This window comes from Hippopotamus amphibius, chromosome 11 (genome assembly GCF_030028045.1).
Source record: "Hippopotamus amphibius kiboko isolate mHipAmp2 chromosome 11, mHipAmp2.hap2, whole genome shotgun sequence".
Lineage (NCBI taxonomy): Eukaryota > Metazoa > Chordata > Mammalia > Artiodactyla > Hippopotamidae > Hippopotamus > Hippopotamus amphibius.
Window position 1 is genome coordinate 102853531 of NC_080196.1, and position 17100 is coordinate 102870630.

The window sequence follows — 17100 nt, forward strand, 5'->3', positions numbered from 1 at the left end:
GTGACCTGTGATGTACAGATATACTCTTCTTATCATACTGTGATACTTAAGGTTTTAATTTTATTTTTCTGTTCCATGCTTGAGCTCTGCCAGCCACTACCAGCAATCTGTGAGCAGACTGTACAAGCCCTGTATCACTAGGAATGTAAGCAACAGCAGGAAGCACTGGAGGTACCAGGCTTTACCTTCTGCAGACCATCCACTTCATCGGGCAGCAGCACCACCATGCTTAGCTCTTCGCCTTTGTACGGAATTTCCAGGATCTTGACTTGCAAGTCCTCCAGTGCGGTGAAATTGAAATGACTGGTTTGTTTCATCATCTGCACGGATTTGCTTGTATCCTGCAGTAAATTCATGTGACAAAAATGCGAAGTGAGCATAAGTCAAAAACGGATAATATTATGGAGATACCAAACACATTCTCCTTCTAAGAGATGATGTGGGAAAACTGTGGTTTAGAGACAAGAGTTTCTTCAAGGAATCCCAAGTAAATAAAGTAAAAAAAGAAAGACAAGAAAATAAAGCTTGACAACTTCTATCTGCTATGTGCAGTTATATATTAATTACTATATATTTAAATTTCACACTGACTGTGTAGCTATGTTACATTATATACATAAATTATAGACAATACCTTGTTCAGCCAAAATTTTTCCTCCACAGTATTTTCCTTCTTAAATTCCTGGAGCCACTTCCCTTTGAAATAGATTGCGGTCACCAGAACCAGAATAGTATAGTGGTTAATAGTACCTTTGGGAAACAGATCCTTGATTTTTTCTGTCAAAAGAAAAAAAATCAAAGGTCTGTTATGAAAGGCACACGTGGTTTGTCTGGAAGATACGTTGAAAGTTAACTGATGATTCAATATTCACACAAGTCAGCACATGAGGGCCTCCGAGCCTGACTGTTCACAAGGTGAAGCTGTGCTCCTGGCAGCAGCCTGATGGAGCCGCCCTCACGGAGACCCCCTTCCTCTGCCTGGGAGGGTGTTCAGTCTGTCTGTGGGGACATCAGTCATCTCACACTGAAATCTGTAGAACGGATTTCAGCTGATCTTTCCAATGGTCAGTTTCCTCCCTTCTCCCTGTCCCCTCAATAGCTCCCTCCCTCTCTTGTTCCCTGCTTCCTTCCTTCTTTTCTTCTTTGCTTTCTATTTTCTCAGATTTGAACTCACTACTCAGAGGAAATGGGCCCGATCGTTCTTTAGGAGAAACGACGTGGAGGCTAAAATCTAAAACATGTGCTCAGACACCATGTCTTCATCTTTATTCTCCACTTTGAAGTGCTTAGGTTTGGCCTGTATTTAGGATGGGAGGTAGGACATGGTGCATAGGATGGAGGTATCATCCAGCGCCTGCCATGGTTGGGGAGGACACTGTGACCATCCCTGCAGGGTGGGGGGTGGGGCGGTGGGCTAGGCAGCTCCTGCTGGAGGTGGAAGAAGGGTGGTTTGGAGGAGAGCTGCTCATTTCCCAATGAAAAAAAGGTAAGGGAAGCCATATAATATTTTCTCTAGGGATCATAATCTAGAAGTTAAGCCTCTAATTTAATGAAAAAAATGCTAATCGACATGAATTTTGAGCACAGAGTTGGGACCCACAAAGACACTGTCATCCACAGACTCAGCTGTGCTTCCAGGGAGCTGGTCCTGGGATCCCTCCTGGGCTCCCCTGTTTCTCTGCACATGGATGTGGACCATTCCACCCTCTGCAGGGCCTCCCCCATTCTCTGCAATCTCGTCTCACCTGCGCTCCTACACCCCATGCAGGGTCCAGTGCAGCTTTACACGCAGCAGGGACTCACAGGTGTTTTTCAAAGAGTGACTCTCTCATAACCTACCATTAGTTTGACTTTCCACCCAGGAATTAATCATCTTTCGACTTTCTTCTGCAGCATGGACAAAATCAGTGGATTCCACACTGGCCAGGTAAAATTTCTTAACATTATTTATGTATTCCTATGACAGGGGAGGGAAGAAAGGCGGAATGAAGAGTAATTTATCAGCAACTACGTAGGAATTCCCACATTAAATTAGGTTCAATCATGACCACATTGAATGCACAGTACAATCCCTAACCCCAGTGCCCTGGTGGGTTGTCAGGCTCTGGGACACTGCAGTGGGTGCGGTGTGGTCAGGGAGGCTCCTCTGCCTCCCCCTCCCCCATTAGGAGATGGGGACAGAGGACCCAGCATGCAGACTAAAGGCGTGAGAGCCATGAAACTTACCTGACGAAACGGAAACTCCTTTCGTCCATAGAGCCTGTTGGCGACTTTCAGCTCGTAGGCATCACTGGGTTTCTTTAACTCAGTCAGAAGCTTTTGAAATTGATGATGAACATTTCCTGACTTTTCAACCTTCAAACACCAGAAAGTGAGCTCATTACATTCTCATTGTATGTAAACGCTGCAGCCTCACAGGTCTGTTGGATCCATACCTAGAGTCTGGTGTCCCCACGGATGACTGTTGTTGTTTCCCCATTTGGTGTATTTCACCTCAAATATCCTTTATAATCCTTACATTTGATATCCCGGGAAATTCTTCCTTCCTGCTCTAACATACTGAAAACTTTCCTCTTCTCAACTGGAGATGCAGCAGCATTCCACTATTGGGTTGTAAGTTAATTGTTTCAGATGGTTTGTGATGGCTTTGCAGCTAAACAAGCTCCTTGAGAGCTAGTCCCATAGTGCATCTCCAATAGTCATCAACTGTGTGAGGACAGAAAACTTGTATATTTTTCTGTGTGATGATATGATGCCTTGCTACTCTCCTTGGTGGGGTTACCTGCTTAGACCCTTTGACTGTGATCTAGGCTGGTCACTCGTGATGTTCACACTGGAAACAGGCACAGTGTGTGCCTGGTGCTCGGGGAACAGCTTCACATCGGCATCTCAAGCTGAGAGAACTAAGGAACTTCTCCAAGGAGACAGAGTCAGTTTTTCAACTCAGCCTGTCTGAATCCAGAACTTTCCACTTTTGAGCTGAGTGTTTTGTACTATTTAGACTCTAAACCATAACTCTCAATCAATCATTTTCCAAAACACACTTGTTCATATGCTTACTGCCCTTAATCTAACTTATGAGTTATTTAAAATTACATAATTTCAGCAACATACTGTGAGTCCTATACTTATTTTTATTCTATGATAATAATAATGCATAACATTTATCAGGGTTTCCCTTATCCCAGCACTGCTGTCCTGCTTCACTTGTATTTGCATGTTTGCAGCAGAGCTGCCCAGAGTTAATGGGGATGATGTCACTGTGCCTCAGGGCAGGTGTTTTCTCCCACATTCCTCATTCCTGAAGAGCAGAGCAGGAATTTGAACATAGTCTGTGGGTTTCAGAGCCCCTGCTGTGAAGCACATGATCATGTCCTCTCAGGAAGACAAACATATGAAATAAAATGTAATAGGAAATGAGAAACACTCTGTGCAATCAATTTTGCCTTAAGATTTCCCTCGAAATTGACTTTTCCCAGTTGATCTGAAATTCCTAGTTTAAACTATGACCCTCTTGGATATGTGATCTCCTTCTACATCCAAAGCTCTGTGACTTACGGGATCTTTTGTGGCTCCTCCTTTTGTGCTCCCTGTGATTCCATTAAAGTGAAGGACCTGGAGGAGACAGGGAGTAGAACAAGGAAACTTTAAAGATCTACGTACTTCAGAGTAAATAAAGAAGAAAGAAATGAAGGAAGGAAGAAAAAAGGAAAGATAAAGAAGAATCCATGAAAAGAAACAAAACAAAATACAAAACTAATCCAAAAAAGAAAGAAAAGAAAAGAAAGAAAACCTGAAAGAAACAAAGAAAAAGTACAAAGAAGTGTTCTGTTCAAGAATTTGCTCCTTAAGAAACACAGACTGTGTGTGAAAAATAGAATGCTGGCTGATCACCAGCCACTTCAAAGAATCCTGATTCACTTTTCATTTGTTGCTGAGGAAACACAGGTAGATGTCTCCCATGGATTTTAGTCAGTGAATCACTTCTACCTGAACTCTCCCCTTTAAGCCTCAGCTCTGGTCATTGCGAAATTGTAGGGTTCATCCCAGCTCCCAAAGGAAGTATAGGCACAGGGAAGAGGTGGGGCAGAGCACTGGGGGAGAGTGTATGCTCCCCACAGCTCTGTGCCCACCCAGTCACGGGGATGCTTGCCGCTCCCTGTGCTCCCCCTGGGGAGAGCCAGACCTGTGGTCATCTGCACACCAGCCAACACAGAAACCAGTGCAAACATGTCACCATAGAGGAAGCTGCCACCTACCTTCTCAATTTCTGATGCCGTGTGTCCTCGGGCCCCTAAGGAAGTCATGGCTAAGGCTGACATGATATTGAAAGGGGAATAGAAGACATTTTGCTCCTTTGATCCTCTGATCTGTTTGAACAGGTCGATTGCAAAGTGGGTGTTTGCTTCACTGAGTGAACTCATGGTGGCTGGACGCTGTCTGGAGCTCCTGGTAAAGCATGAGATTCATTTTAGAATGACTTTACTGAAGGGAAGGTTAGTGCGTAATTGATTTTCTGAAAAGAAATGCCTTCTATCTGGGTTGTGGGATTCTGACAACGATAGCTTCCTTCCTTTTACTTTTAAAGCCTTTTCTCAATGTACATGTATATGTTTGATAATTAGAAGACTACTGAAATTAGTATTTGAAGAAATCCTTTGTGAAAATCTAATAAAATATCTTAATCTTTTATTTCTTACTAGCTCTGTTAAAACTGGGTAGACAATGCTTTGTAACAGATACCGAGGCAGAGAGTCATGGGGTAATAGCCTGCGGTCTCCCATTAGGTGTGTCCCTATCTTTTCTTGAAGGATCTGTGGGTGCCAGACATCCTATCCCTGATCACATGAGCTCCCGAAGGTACATTTTTTTCTTTTTGTTTTTTGCCATGAATCAGTTTCCTAAGAAATAAATCAGGAGGAAAAGGTCTCTTACATTTACCCTGGCAGATTAAGTACCATCATACCGAGTGAAATAGATGCCTGATAAAAAAAATGTGTCATTATTTTCAGAAAGGAGTCATGTATTCAGACAGAGCTGCTGGAAGCACGTACCTGTGATCCTGGAGAAAGCAGAGGTGGGCGGGCAGCCGGTCAGCCTATGTGCCCTGGATGGTTGGGTCCTGAATATATACTCTCTCTTGCCGCCTCCCATTCCTCACAGCAGCTGGTATTTCAAGTAAATCCACTTCTGATTTCTTCACCAAGTACTGCTGCTTTCATGAGCATGTGATCTCTGTGACTAAAGACAAGATTAATATTCTATTTCTTTACTTCCTTTTCATCTGCAGAAGAAATGGTGACCTGCAATCACTAGCTCCTATGAAATGCATGTAGGTGCCTTGCAACACCGATGAGAATAAAATTAAATTCCCACTTCTTCACATGCCTTGAGCTACCGCGCCCAACCACAGCTAAACCTCCAAGAATCGTTCTCTTATATGTTGACTTGCGTTTAAGGCCACTTCTAACACCAAGAATGAAAAAGCTTACATTCTCCATCTTATGTTCAAAATGGGCTTTTCCAACCTGACCACTTCCTTCAGAATTATTCTGTATAATGAGGAAAATAGCTCCAATTCTCAGCTTAAGAGATCCTGCCCCTGTCAAAGTGTCTCAGCAGTTGGTGGAGAACAAGTGTCATTTGCCTTCCCCTAAAGGCTGGCCCTTGGCCGTGGTCCTCCCTGTGACCCACACGCCCCTTGCAGCCAATCTCAGAGGGTCCCTTGTGTCTAAGGGAAGCTCATTTCCCTGCAGTGTAAGCTGCTCTCAGTGAGAAGAATGATGGACACAGACAGAGACCATTTTGATGACAGGGATCTATCTACTTTTTACACAAAGATGTATGAGAAACATGAATTGTTTGGGCTCCAGAATCGTGACATTTCCCAGTCAGCCTGCTCTTTAGCGCACCAGCTTCCGAGTCACAGTCTGGACAACGGAGTCAAATTCCCGTAACAAGAAAAGAGAAAAAGCCTGTTCTTTGAGGGCCACTGTTATGTCTGATGCCACTGGAGCCTCCTTCTCATCATGGGCGTGGTGTTCTCATAGCAGAAATATATTAAAAATTGTTGAATTCTCCTGAGGGGAGATATGTATTCACCTGTTTCCCTCTTTAGCACCTTATTCAGGCTGGTGCCTTTGTTTTCCCCATTTCACAGATGACAGAAATGAGGCACAAGGCAGCTGCACAGAAGCCCAGGTTTCTAAGGCAGTGAACTGCCCAGGTGAGCTCTCCAGGCAGGCAGCTGGTTCAGGAAGCTGTGTGTGCAGCCACTCTCCACAGGGTAGTCTGTTAGACTCTGGGCTTTTAGTGACATATCACCTTGTGTTTAAATGAAAAGAACCTGTTTCTTTTGTCCTCTCAAAAGTGATAATGTCCTCCCATAATAACTGAAGGGGTGGGAATGTTACCCTCAATGTCCTCTGTGAACCCCTCAGTCACTTGGAGGAAAGGCTGGGTTTCAGACAGGTTTTAAGGGCTGGATAAAATTTAGAAATTTCAGTGTGGACATATGTTTTAATTTCTTAGGCATTTACCTAAGTGTCAAATTTCTGGCTCAATGCTAAGTTTATGACTAAGTTAGAAGAATTGAAATCCTGCTTTTCACAGCAGCTGCAGCATTTTATATTCCCTCCAGACTGTGATGGAAGCAGGTGTGTATGGAGTTCTGATTCTCTGCGCGTTTCCAGCACTTCTTACTGTCCTTGGTCCTTTTTAACCTCTGGCGTAAGCAGAGTCTGTAGTCCCAGCACATCATTCATTCACAAGAAGATTCTCCCACAACAAAGTCCCAGCAGCAGAGCTGATGGAGACATGAGGTAGAGGAAAGAGGAGATCTATGGTTCAGAAACCATCGTGTTACTTGTAATACCTTTATTGTTTGATTAAGAAAGAGCTCCCCTGTTTTGCGAAAGCTTACGTCCTTGTGAAGGCGGAGAAGATTTGTCAGCATTATTGAGTTGCACATAATAGGGAGAATTTATTACTTCCTTCTTATCAAATAGGTGGTTGTTCCCATTTGCAGGTAAACTGGTTATTGGAGGAGATCCTTCAAGCATCCAATAATAGGATAACCACCAATTACACGATTCCCTACAGGTACAGGTACAGATATACATATGTACACTGTGAATAACAGCAAAACAGAATGAATCCGTTTCGCCTTGATTTTCATTCCTTAGGGAATGATCTCACATGTAGGGATGTCATGGAGATTGAGACAGTTCATGTCCCCTCCACCCGTCCCCCCATTCCATGCCTGCAACTCCACCCGGGACACTCATCCCACTCTATGCTGGTCACCATTTCACTCTCTCACTTGCTGATGTATTTCAAGTCCCTTTTCCTTGTTTCATCTTGGCTTTCCTGTCCTGCTGCCAAAAAGCCTATTGTATTCTCTCTCTTTTCCTAGGACTCTCCAGCTTCCTCGTTGCTTTATGTGAAATATGTATTTTCCCCATGACTGCAGGTCCCTTGATCTTTTCTTAGGGGCACTCTTCATTCCCCTGTATCATACCGTGAAGAAGAGAAAACATGGTCTTCTCTTTCTCTTGTTTCCACTGTCTTTTCCAGCCATGCTTCTTTCTTTGTCTCAACGTCCCTTTTCCAGTTTCTGCCATGCAGGTGTTTTACCACGTGCCCTCGTAGCATCCTGCGTGTTACTCCTTCCTATGCACGGATGGTCGGTTGAGCCTCCAGCATTCGTGGTTTTTTCTTCATCCCAAGTGCTTCCCACTTCCTCGGTGACTTCAAAACCTGTGTCTTATAGGCAAGAGATGGAATCCATGCTTATTTTATGTCACATCTCTATTCTAGTCAAAGCTTCTCCTTGGTGAGAATCTTGTCATATCTTTTATCCTTTTGGTAACTGGACTCATGATCTTTCTTATCTATTTGAATACACTCGATAAAGCAATATTAATTATTGCTGATGCCTGTGTCTGAAGTATTCATGGAGTGGGAATGTTCTAGAGGGAAGAAGAAATGGGATTAAAAGGGATCTGGGGGTGCTAGGGATTTTATTTTGTTTCTCCAGTTTCCCCTTCACTGTCTCAACCTCCTGTGGCCCCAGGAAGCAGAGATGTAGGGTGACATAGCAGGGTCTTGTCCTCTGAGCAACTTTGCATCTGGCCCGTGGGGGGCAGCAAGAGTAGACCCACAATGGGGTGAGCTCAGGGTGCTCGGTCCCCAGGCTTCCTCTCAGCGAGGTTGCCAAGGGATGGCTGCATTTCTTTACCAAAGGCTACAGATCTTATTGGGAAGACTTTTCTGCAGCTACAGGTACTTCCTCTGGATTTTGGTCACCATTCCTGCCCTTGCCATGTAGGTCTAGGGGTGTAAATGTCTCTGCACTGTTTCTGCCCTGAGATGCTTCACCATCCTTCCCTGGTTTCTCTGAGCCCTGACCATGCTTTGTACAGTCCCTTTATTAATCTTTCCTTAATTACCCATTTTGACTGTCATTTGTTTTGTACTAGACCCTTGACTTTTTATGGTAAGTAAATGGCTTTAGGAAGAACATCTTTCAATGGAAATTTGGGATCAGGTTGGTCCCATATTGAGAAGCAGGTGTGGGGAGGAAAGGGGGCACTGGTGTCAGGCACATGCAGCACCAAGCTGTCGTGATGGGGGCAGGCTCACTCTCTGTGATAGGTGATTAGCACTGAGAGCCATCTGCTTCATTGGTGGTTTCTCTAGAAACTCTGAGACAGTGAAAATGTCTGTGGTTTGTGTTTCAGGCTGAGGTTTACCCAGATGAGGGCAGATTCCTCATGTGTTTCTGTGTCTACTCTAGTCTAACCCATGACACTCAAAGTTTCCTGCTAAAGTCCAACGGTCATTTCTTACTAGTCTCCTGATGGCCTCCTTTTCTGTCCTTGTAGTGTATTTGTGGAAAATTTGTCACCCATTGACTCCTCTTCCTGGGAATCCTATCCTCAGCTCTCCTTCTTCTGTCTCCTTCAAGACAGAAAGTTCAAGCTCCCTTTCCATGGCCACCCTTAAGTGCAGTCTTTCAGCTCTTCCTAGGGATGGACCGACCGCAGGTGCTGTGTCTCTTTTCTACCTTGTCATGCATCCACAGCAGTGGGTTCTGTCCAGCAGATCCTCTCAACTTAGGGTCTGTCCCTTCCTTCCCTCCCAGCTCTGTACTCCATCCTCTCTCACATCTCCCATCTCTGGAGCCATTCATACAGCCCTTCTTTCCATTAGTTTTGGATTGACATTTAACATTTGAATTCATTAATATTATATATGAATGAAGGACTGATAAAGTCCTTAGTTAAAATTTCATTCCATAGCTTCTTTTCTTGTCAGAAAAATGGAACTGACTCCCACATCTGCTTTGTGTGTCTCTGTTAATGTTGCAGTAGAATTAGTGTGTCTTTCAAACACAGAGAGAGAGACTTTTCGCACCAAGTAAGGACAACTGATTGTTCGCTTCCTACATTTGGATGAATGCTTCTTGATTCAAATTAATGTAGGGATGCTCACATAATTTGTTTAATCATCATGTAGTTATTTCTTCTTCGTGATCCATTCTCCATACAACGGGTTCTTAGCTATTTTCCATGACTTACTACTGGGCTCTGGGAAGGGTCTCTACCCCAGTGCTAGAATCGGGGACTGAATGACAAGGGAAGTTTGCCAAGCTTCCTTTACATTTGGGGAACAATTGACATCCTAAGCCTCACCACTGATACAAAATCTGAGAGCATGACACACTCCCCCCCACCATGACTCTGGGAGCAGCCTCCGTACTCGCAGAAGTGATCCTGGCTTTAACAAGTGTCTCACAAGGACTGCCAGGGTTAGCTGTCATCACTTCCTTCCATATCTCAGTGGTCCAGTGTGATAACATCAATTAATATAAATTTATAGAGTGATTTGCTTTCTAAATCAATACATTGACATTTTGAACAAGAAAACATGTAAATCAGACCATTTGTCAGTGGAGTCAAGCCAAACTCTCCTCCCGGGAGCATTTTTTTCTGCCTCTCCCTAACAATCCCACCCTGTCCAGTCCTCCTAGAGTGCTTGGTGAAGATTTTTCATACTATTAACTCTATCATATTGATATTTCCTGCTCATATGAGTCTCTGCCAGTAACTGGAGTCATCTCTGCATGCTTAGCGTGTACATCAATGTCTGGAAATGCAAGTTCTCCAGAATCTGGTCAGTTCCTGGTCCCTGCACATCTTATATCCAGTATTCAATCTACCAATTTATTGAAGGAGCAAGGACACAGCATCCAATGGAAACTTATCAATGAAGGATATAATTTCCCAAATGAAAACAGAGGTATTTAACTCCCGTGTAATCTGTTAGGTATGAACCACAGGGCAATCAGCCCCGGGTATGTTGATGATGACCAAAGGCACGTGGGTTGGGGAATGGATACCCCCAGACCCGTGCAGTCAGTGCTTTTGGAGGATAACAGATCACTGCCAACATAACAGGTAAAACTGAAGTGATCAAACAGTGAAGAGAATGAAGCAAAACAAAGAACACCAGGCTTGGAGTCAGGAAGTTAGAGTTTCTATCCCAGTTCTGCCTTGACTTAACTGTGACCTCAGAGAAGGTCTTTGGAATTTGGGTTTTTATTGCTTGAATGTAGAGCACTGGATACATGATCTCTATAGTAACTTCTAACATTATATTTGGTGCGCACTCCCTGTGAAATGGTCCACTATCTAATTCCGTGGAAAATAATTACTCCAGGGAATTAAGGTCACCACTTCAGCAATAAAAACAAATTTTGTTCCTGTCCATTTCTACATCCTCCTCTTATGTGCCAAGTTTCGGGTCAGACACACTGAACACTCTTCTGGGCTTTGGGAAGAGACACATGGCCTTGGGTAGTTGTGTCCACCCCTCTGACCTTCAGTTTCTTCAATTTAAAAAATGGGTTTCATAAGAGTTTCTACTTTATTGAGTTGTTTGAGGATAAGTAGACAATGTGCTTCTTAAGGAATCTTGAACTTAGTATGCCTCCAACTGAAGGTAGCTGCTCTTTTCCTCATCTTTGCTGCTGCCTCCACCACCACCACCATCACCAGCACCACCATCACCACCACCACCACCACCACCACCACCATCATCATCCACAGCAGCATCCTCTAACTTTGCTTAGAAACCAAATCATGGCCATCCTGTCCATAGCCGCCATATTAGAATCTGAGCTGTCATTGATGGGTTCTAAAATGTTAGTGAATTTCAGGTAGAGAGGCACTCATTCCTCTCTCTGCTTGATTTACCTCCACATCAGCATTTGGAAGTGAGTTTCCAGGACAACGAAGTGTATATTAAACCCGTTGAGGGTGTTCAAAAGTTCTGACTCACGAAGCTTACATGGATAAATCCCTTGAGTTTTGGAAATACTCACCTGTGATCCATTATTTGTGATGCATTCTGCCTCTCCAAGCACTTTTTGTGTCACTGTCACACCCAAAGCCTGTCCCTGAAGGAGGTGTTGGTAGACTAACCAGTTCTAAAATTGACATATGTCTAAGCAGCCTTTCCATGCCCCTCTCTGGGGGTCAGCCTAAGGTCCCAGGACCTCTGAGCACTTATGCACTTATTTAACCCCCCCATCTATGTGCATGTGTCTTTGGAATGTGGGGGCTTGGGATGGAGAAGATGACCTCCTAGCACTACCATGTGCAGTTTCTGAAATGAACCTACATCAGTGGAGAATTTCTTGAATAATTTTGTTCTCTAAACCCAGTTTGGATGCCTTGTGAAATGCTTCTCTACAGTAAATATACTTTTCATTAATTTTATCATTCAAACGTCCACTCACATCTGCATGATTACAGAAAACATGGGATATGTAGGCTAGCCACACATAGAAAAATTTCAGTAAGACGGTAACAAAACCCTGTATTCATCTTAACATGTTACCAATGGAAAAGATTTTGTGTTTATTTGTTTATTGTTGTTTAGTACCTTTCAACTGGTTAAATTTTTTATTAAACTATGCATGTTGCAGCTTAACAATTTAAAAGAAATCTATGAAAAAAATGGGATGAGCTCTGGGGAATAAGGGAGCAGGGATCTTGTGACAAGCTTCATGGGTCCCAGGATGCAGAGTCCCCCTGTGGTGGAAGCAGAGAGATGCCAGGATCCTCTGCAGTAGAGGCCTCGTCATTGCCTTTGAGGTCATGATGTGCTGTCCTGCAATGGCCAGTAACGTCACTGCAGGGAGGTGACCATGCAGGTGACCCTCCGTTTATCATGTGCAGTTGATCTTCACTTCACTTACTCTGATCACTGTCTCACGTAGAATGTACTCCAAAAAAAAAAACCAAATAAAACGCAAGATTTTCTTTTTTTTTCCTTACAATTATTGTTAGAGAAAAAAAAGTGTGAAATAAATCCTTCAGTGGAGGAAACAATCGCATTATTAGTCCCAAATGAACTGTGAGTCCTCTTAGGCCATATTGTGGGTTATGTGGATTTCTGCTTTCTCCTCATTTGGGCAGATGATTATCTGGCACAGAGACAACAGAGCCTTAGGCGCTAAGACCCTAGAAGGCCAGGGCCTGGTGCTGGGTTTCTATGCCCTGGGATGGCCCTGTCTCTGGGGAATCACACACACACACACAGCCACTGTGAGGGCAGGACCCTGGGTGAGTGGTGGTCTCTTGTGTCTATTGAGAGGTTGTCTCTTTTATGGGACCCCTGAATTTTGTGGATTTCTGCCTTTCTGACTGCCCACCAGCTATTTTTCTGGCTGATCTCGGCTCATTCCATGTTCATATTGTACCCGTACTGCTACTCTACTTCCAGACCTTGAACTCTGCCTTGGCCATCAAGCTTAGGGCATTTTTCCAAGTTCTTGCCTGCTTGTGTTCTGAATTCAGTTCCCCTGTCCTGACCCTCAGGATGCTGGGTGACTTTATTTACTCATATTTTTTTGTCATCTTATATCTGAGAATCCATTTCCTTATCCAGTGTGGCATATGGTAGGTGCAGAATCATAGCTGAAAGGCCAAGGCTACACTCCACGCAGTGAGACAAATTATACATTTTCTGGATGTTTCTATTGTCTTTTGGAATAGAGATACAGGTGAGTTCTTATAGCACAAAGAATAGGCTTCCGAGTGACTTAAGGGGGAAGAGTCATACATTCCCTCATTTGTCCTGGAGTTACTCACCACCTGGGTGCAGTCTAGGGAGACAGCAGGAATAATTCAGACAGACCTGTGTGCTGCTGCAACTAACAAGATTATACATTGAGGGAGTTTCCCTTAAGAGGAAAATATCGTTTTGTAAGGGAAGAAAGCATCTATCCTTTCAGTTATACAACACACGTGGTGTGTGAAGCATGGCTTTCATCTTTGACTATTGAAAATTGTACCAAACATTGACATGAAAATAGCTTTAAATATCATATTTGGTGAAACGATATTTAAAGGAAAATTATCTGGAAATGAATTTTTCTCATCAAACTTTTAAATCTCCAACGAAATTTTAAATGTACTCATTTTTTTCCACCTCTTGATTATCAGTACATGCAAGTTGGTAGATTTCAAATCACAGAATTTTATTTGATTTCATTTTGTATAAAATTTTATTTCTTAATTTACAATTTCATGATGTTTCTTGATCCATATGATACGAACACTGATATATAATTAAATATGGTTAAATGTGTATAAATAAATTAGGATCAGACAGAAGTTGGTAAGATGGGGGTTGTTCTTCAAAACATAGTTAGGTAAGGATTGTTTTTCACTCAAATACTTCCAGAGGCAACAGAAACCACGTGTGTTTTGCCTCTTTCTCTTCCTCTCCCTCTTCCCTATCTACTTTATGAGGCAGAATTTACATAAAACAAACTGACACATTGTGAGTGTACACATCAGTGACTTTTCACAAATGTAAACACCCTTGTAAGCACCACTCAATCAGGCTATAGAGCATTCATCTCCACCAGAAATTTCCCTTGGACTCTTTTGCATCCATTTCCTCTCTGACGGCAGCCCTGGGAAAGCACTCCTCAGCTTTCCATCCGGCAGACTCCACATGTGTGGAATCACACAGTGGGGACGCTTTCTGTGCAGCTTTTCTCCGCAGCACAGGGTAGAGATGGTTCATCCCAGTCTCTGCAGCAATCAGAATTTTCTTCTTTTCGTGGCTGAGTCCCATTTATTGTTTATCCACTCGCCCCCTGGGGCCAATTTGACTTTTTTCCAGTTTCTGGCCATTATCGATAAAGCGGCCTTGAACACTTGTGCACAAGCCCTTTTGCAGACACCTGTTTTCAGCTCTCTTGGGTGGATCGCAAGGAGTGGCACTGCTGGATCATATGTTAAGTCAATGTTTACTTTTTATAAGAAATTACCAAAGTGATTTCCGAAGTGGTCACACCCTCTTGCATTCCCCCCGGGATTGTATGAGAGTTTTCCTTGCTTTGCATTCTCTCTAATATTTGATAAGGCCAGTTCTTTAAATGTAAATTTAAATTTTGGCCACTTCAATAGATGTGAGGTGGTGCCCTGTGGGGAGGCACTTTGACAACAGGTAAACATCCACTCAGTATAAGACTTTTAATGTAGTCATTTACTTATTTTGTATCAATATGGCCTCATTGTATTCTGCTTGATTTAATTCATTAAAATGTATTCCTTTAAAAATAAAGATACAGGTGTTGAATTTCCCTTCAATTTCTCTTACATGTGGCCCCTAGGCAGGGCAGTTGGTTCTCTGCCTTCTAGTTGGCCTAGAACAACAGGCAAAGCTTTTCAATTCTCATAGAGAGATGTCCCCCATGCCCTCTACCTGCTATGATTCAAATGCCTATGAGTCTTTGTCCTCAGTTGTTTGCACTTGTAAAGTTCCTTTGGAAAACCCAACTGAAATAGCAAGTAGTTGAAAAGTATGGTCGAAAGGCATTCTAACCATCAATTTCTTCAAACGGCCCACCCTCCCAAAAAAAACCCCAAATAACTCTATACCAGTTGTAAGTTCATTGACTCATTAGAAGTTAATTCACACCTAGAGTGACACTCTGATCTTATTTATTACCTAAAACTTTCCATGTTAAAGTACACCTGAAAATCCCCGGTCCTGGGCCAAATTTCTGATCCTCTGGTATTTCTCAGAAACTCATTCCCATCACGTCTTGCTTCAACCTCCTTAGGTGCCCCAGGGCCTCTCTGCTCATCAAGGCAACGGCCCCTGCCTTGCCATCCCTCCCAGCCTGTTCACTGCATCGCTTACTCAGGGACCCACTCCCTGGCCAGTCTGTCAGGTCCCTTGATCATGTCTCACACTTAATGGTGAAACATTGACTTCCTCTGCTTAGTTCTTGGGCTGCTGAGTGTGGCTGTGGAGAATTTTGACTTTCCTCACATCCTCTGAAATTCATGGTTTATGAAATCAGCTGGGACTGAGGACTGACTGGGAAGGATTCGGAATGAGTACAGTCCCCTAAGAAAAGCTATGTTTGGGAAAAAAAAGGTGTCAATACCTAACCTTTATATATTGATGTACTTTAAGGTCAGTTTTAGGCCCTCCTCTCTTACCACTTTATACTCTCTCCCTAGGGTCTCATTCCTGCCTTACCTACACATAAAAAACAACAACAACCCAAACCACCAAACTTTTAGGGTTACTGAATAAATATGGTGAACTTTTCTTTATTTCATTCTTTCTCTTTCTTTCTTTCTTCCTTTCTTTCCTTCCTTCCTTCTTTTTTTCTTTCTTTGCCATTTGGCTTGCAGGATCTTAGTTCCCTGATCAGGGATCGAACCCATGCTCCCTGCAGTGGAAGCCTGGAATCCTAACCCCTGGACTGCCAGGGAAGTTCCCCTGGTAAAGTTTTCTACTAAACATGTAGGGGAGAAAAAATTGCCACCTCTCAATGTGTCTCTTTGGCAAGAGGATTATTTTAGCATTTTTTTTTTAAGTGCGAAAAGGCTCCGGAAGAGCTTTTACATCCTACCCCTTAACTGCCTAAGAGAATTCAGATGAGGGGCCAATCCCAGGAGGAGAACTATCCTCTGAGTCAACTCCAATGAATAGGAGTCAGGTGTGGTAGCCAGGGGTCGGGGTGAGGGGGGAAGCATAGCAAGGCCTCTTGGATCAGAGTCCTCTCTGTGTCCCACTGTCTCTGTGTAGTATGACAAACTTTGGTTTACCAAACATCGGTTTTCTCCCATCTTTCTATAGATCTTTCCCTCCTCTTTGAAGTCCCAACCCCCTACCTGCTTCTCTGTCTCTCAGATGCCACAGAAGCCTCAAGTGCCCAGTCTGTCCCAGAGCCTCACTTTGCCTGTGGGGTCCCCATCTGTGTGTAACTATATTGGATTTTCTCCTGCTAAGCGGTCTCAGGTCAATGTAATTCTTAGAAAGGCCAGAAAACCTAGAGGGTAGAGGAAAGTTTTTTCCTTCCCCAGTGAGCATCACAAATTTGAAGCTTCAGATCATACCCTGCATGTGAGCTCTAGACTCATGGATTCAAGTGCTTACTAGACAACTCCCTTTGGAGTCTCGAAAGGAAGGTTACAAAGTGCACACCTAAGCCCAGCATCATCTCTTCTCTCCGGAATGAAATTTTATTCCCTCCAATCAGTTGCTTACAGCAGAAATGTCAGCATTGGTCCTGGGTTCTAACTCTCATTTCTGCATTTATACTGTGTTGGTTAAATTCCATGGATTTTACTTCTTAAGCAATTATCGCACTTATCCATTTGTCAGGGAGGAGGAAATTTTTAAAAAGTTTTATTTATATTGGAGTACAATTGCTTAACAATGTTGTGTTAGTTTTGGGTGCACAGCAAAGTGATTCAGTATATTTTACGCATCTATTCTTTTTCAATGTTTTTCCTATTTGTTATTACAGAGTGTTGAGCAGAGTTCCCTGTGCTGTACCATAGGTCCTTGCTGATTATCTGTTTTACATGCAGTAGTGGACATGTCAACCCCAAACTTCCAATCTGTTCCTCCCCAGCACACTCAGGAAGCAAGGAATTTTTTGCTACTGGACATGGGAGAGACCTAGGAAGACTAGGAACCTTGCCAAAATGGCCCCAAACCTCACCTTAAATACCGTCTTCAGAGAAGACAAAAGAGGATGTTGGGGGTAGTGGT

The 17100-nt window shown here is 43.3% G+C and overlaps 1 protein-coding gene across 2 annotated transcripts in view; it reads right to left on the minus strand.

Moving 5' to 3' along the window:
• LOC130831023 (serpin B3-like) overlaps positions 1 to 5158 on the minus strand; it is a 34960-nt gene extending 29802 nt beyond the window's left edge. The window contains exons 1-7 of one of the 2 annotated variants that reach the window (XM_057698449.1): positions 5055 to 5158; positions 4260 to 4449; positions 3559 to 3615; positions 2227 to 2355; positions 1840 to 1957; positions 635 to 777; positions 186 to 341 (exon numbers count right to left, since the gene is read on the minus strand). In XM_057698449.1, coding sequence (XP_057554432.1) covers positions 186 to 341; positions 635 to 777; positions 1840 to 1957; positions 2227 to 2355; positions 3559 to 3615; positions 4260 to 4424 — 768 coding nt within the window. In that variant the 5' untranslated portion in view covers positions 4425 to 4449; positions 5055 to 5158. The remainder of the gene's footprint in view (positions 1 to 185; positions 342 to 634; positions 778 to 1839; positions 1958 to 2226; positions 2356 to 3558; positions 3616 to 4259; positions 4450 to 5054) is intronic. The other variant, XM_057698450.1, reaches the window with a different exon arrangement.
• Between the last annotated feature and the right edge of the window lie 11942 nt (positions 5159 to 17100).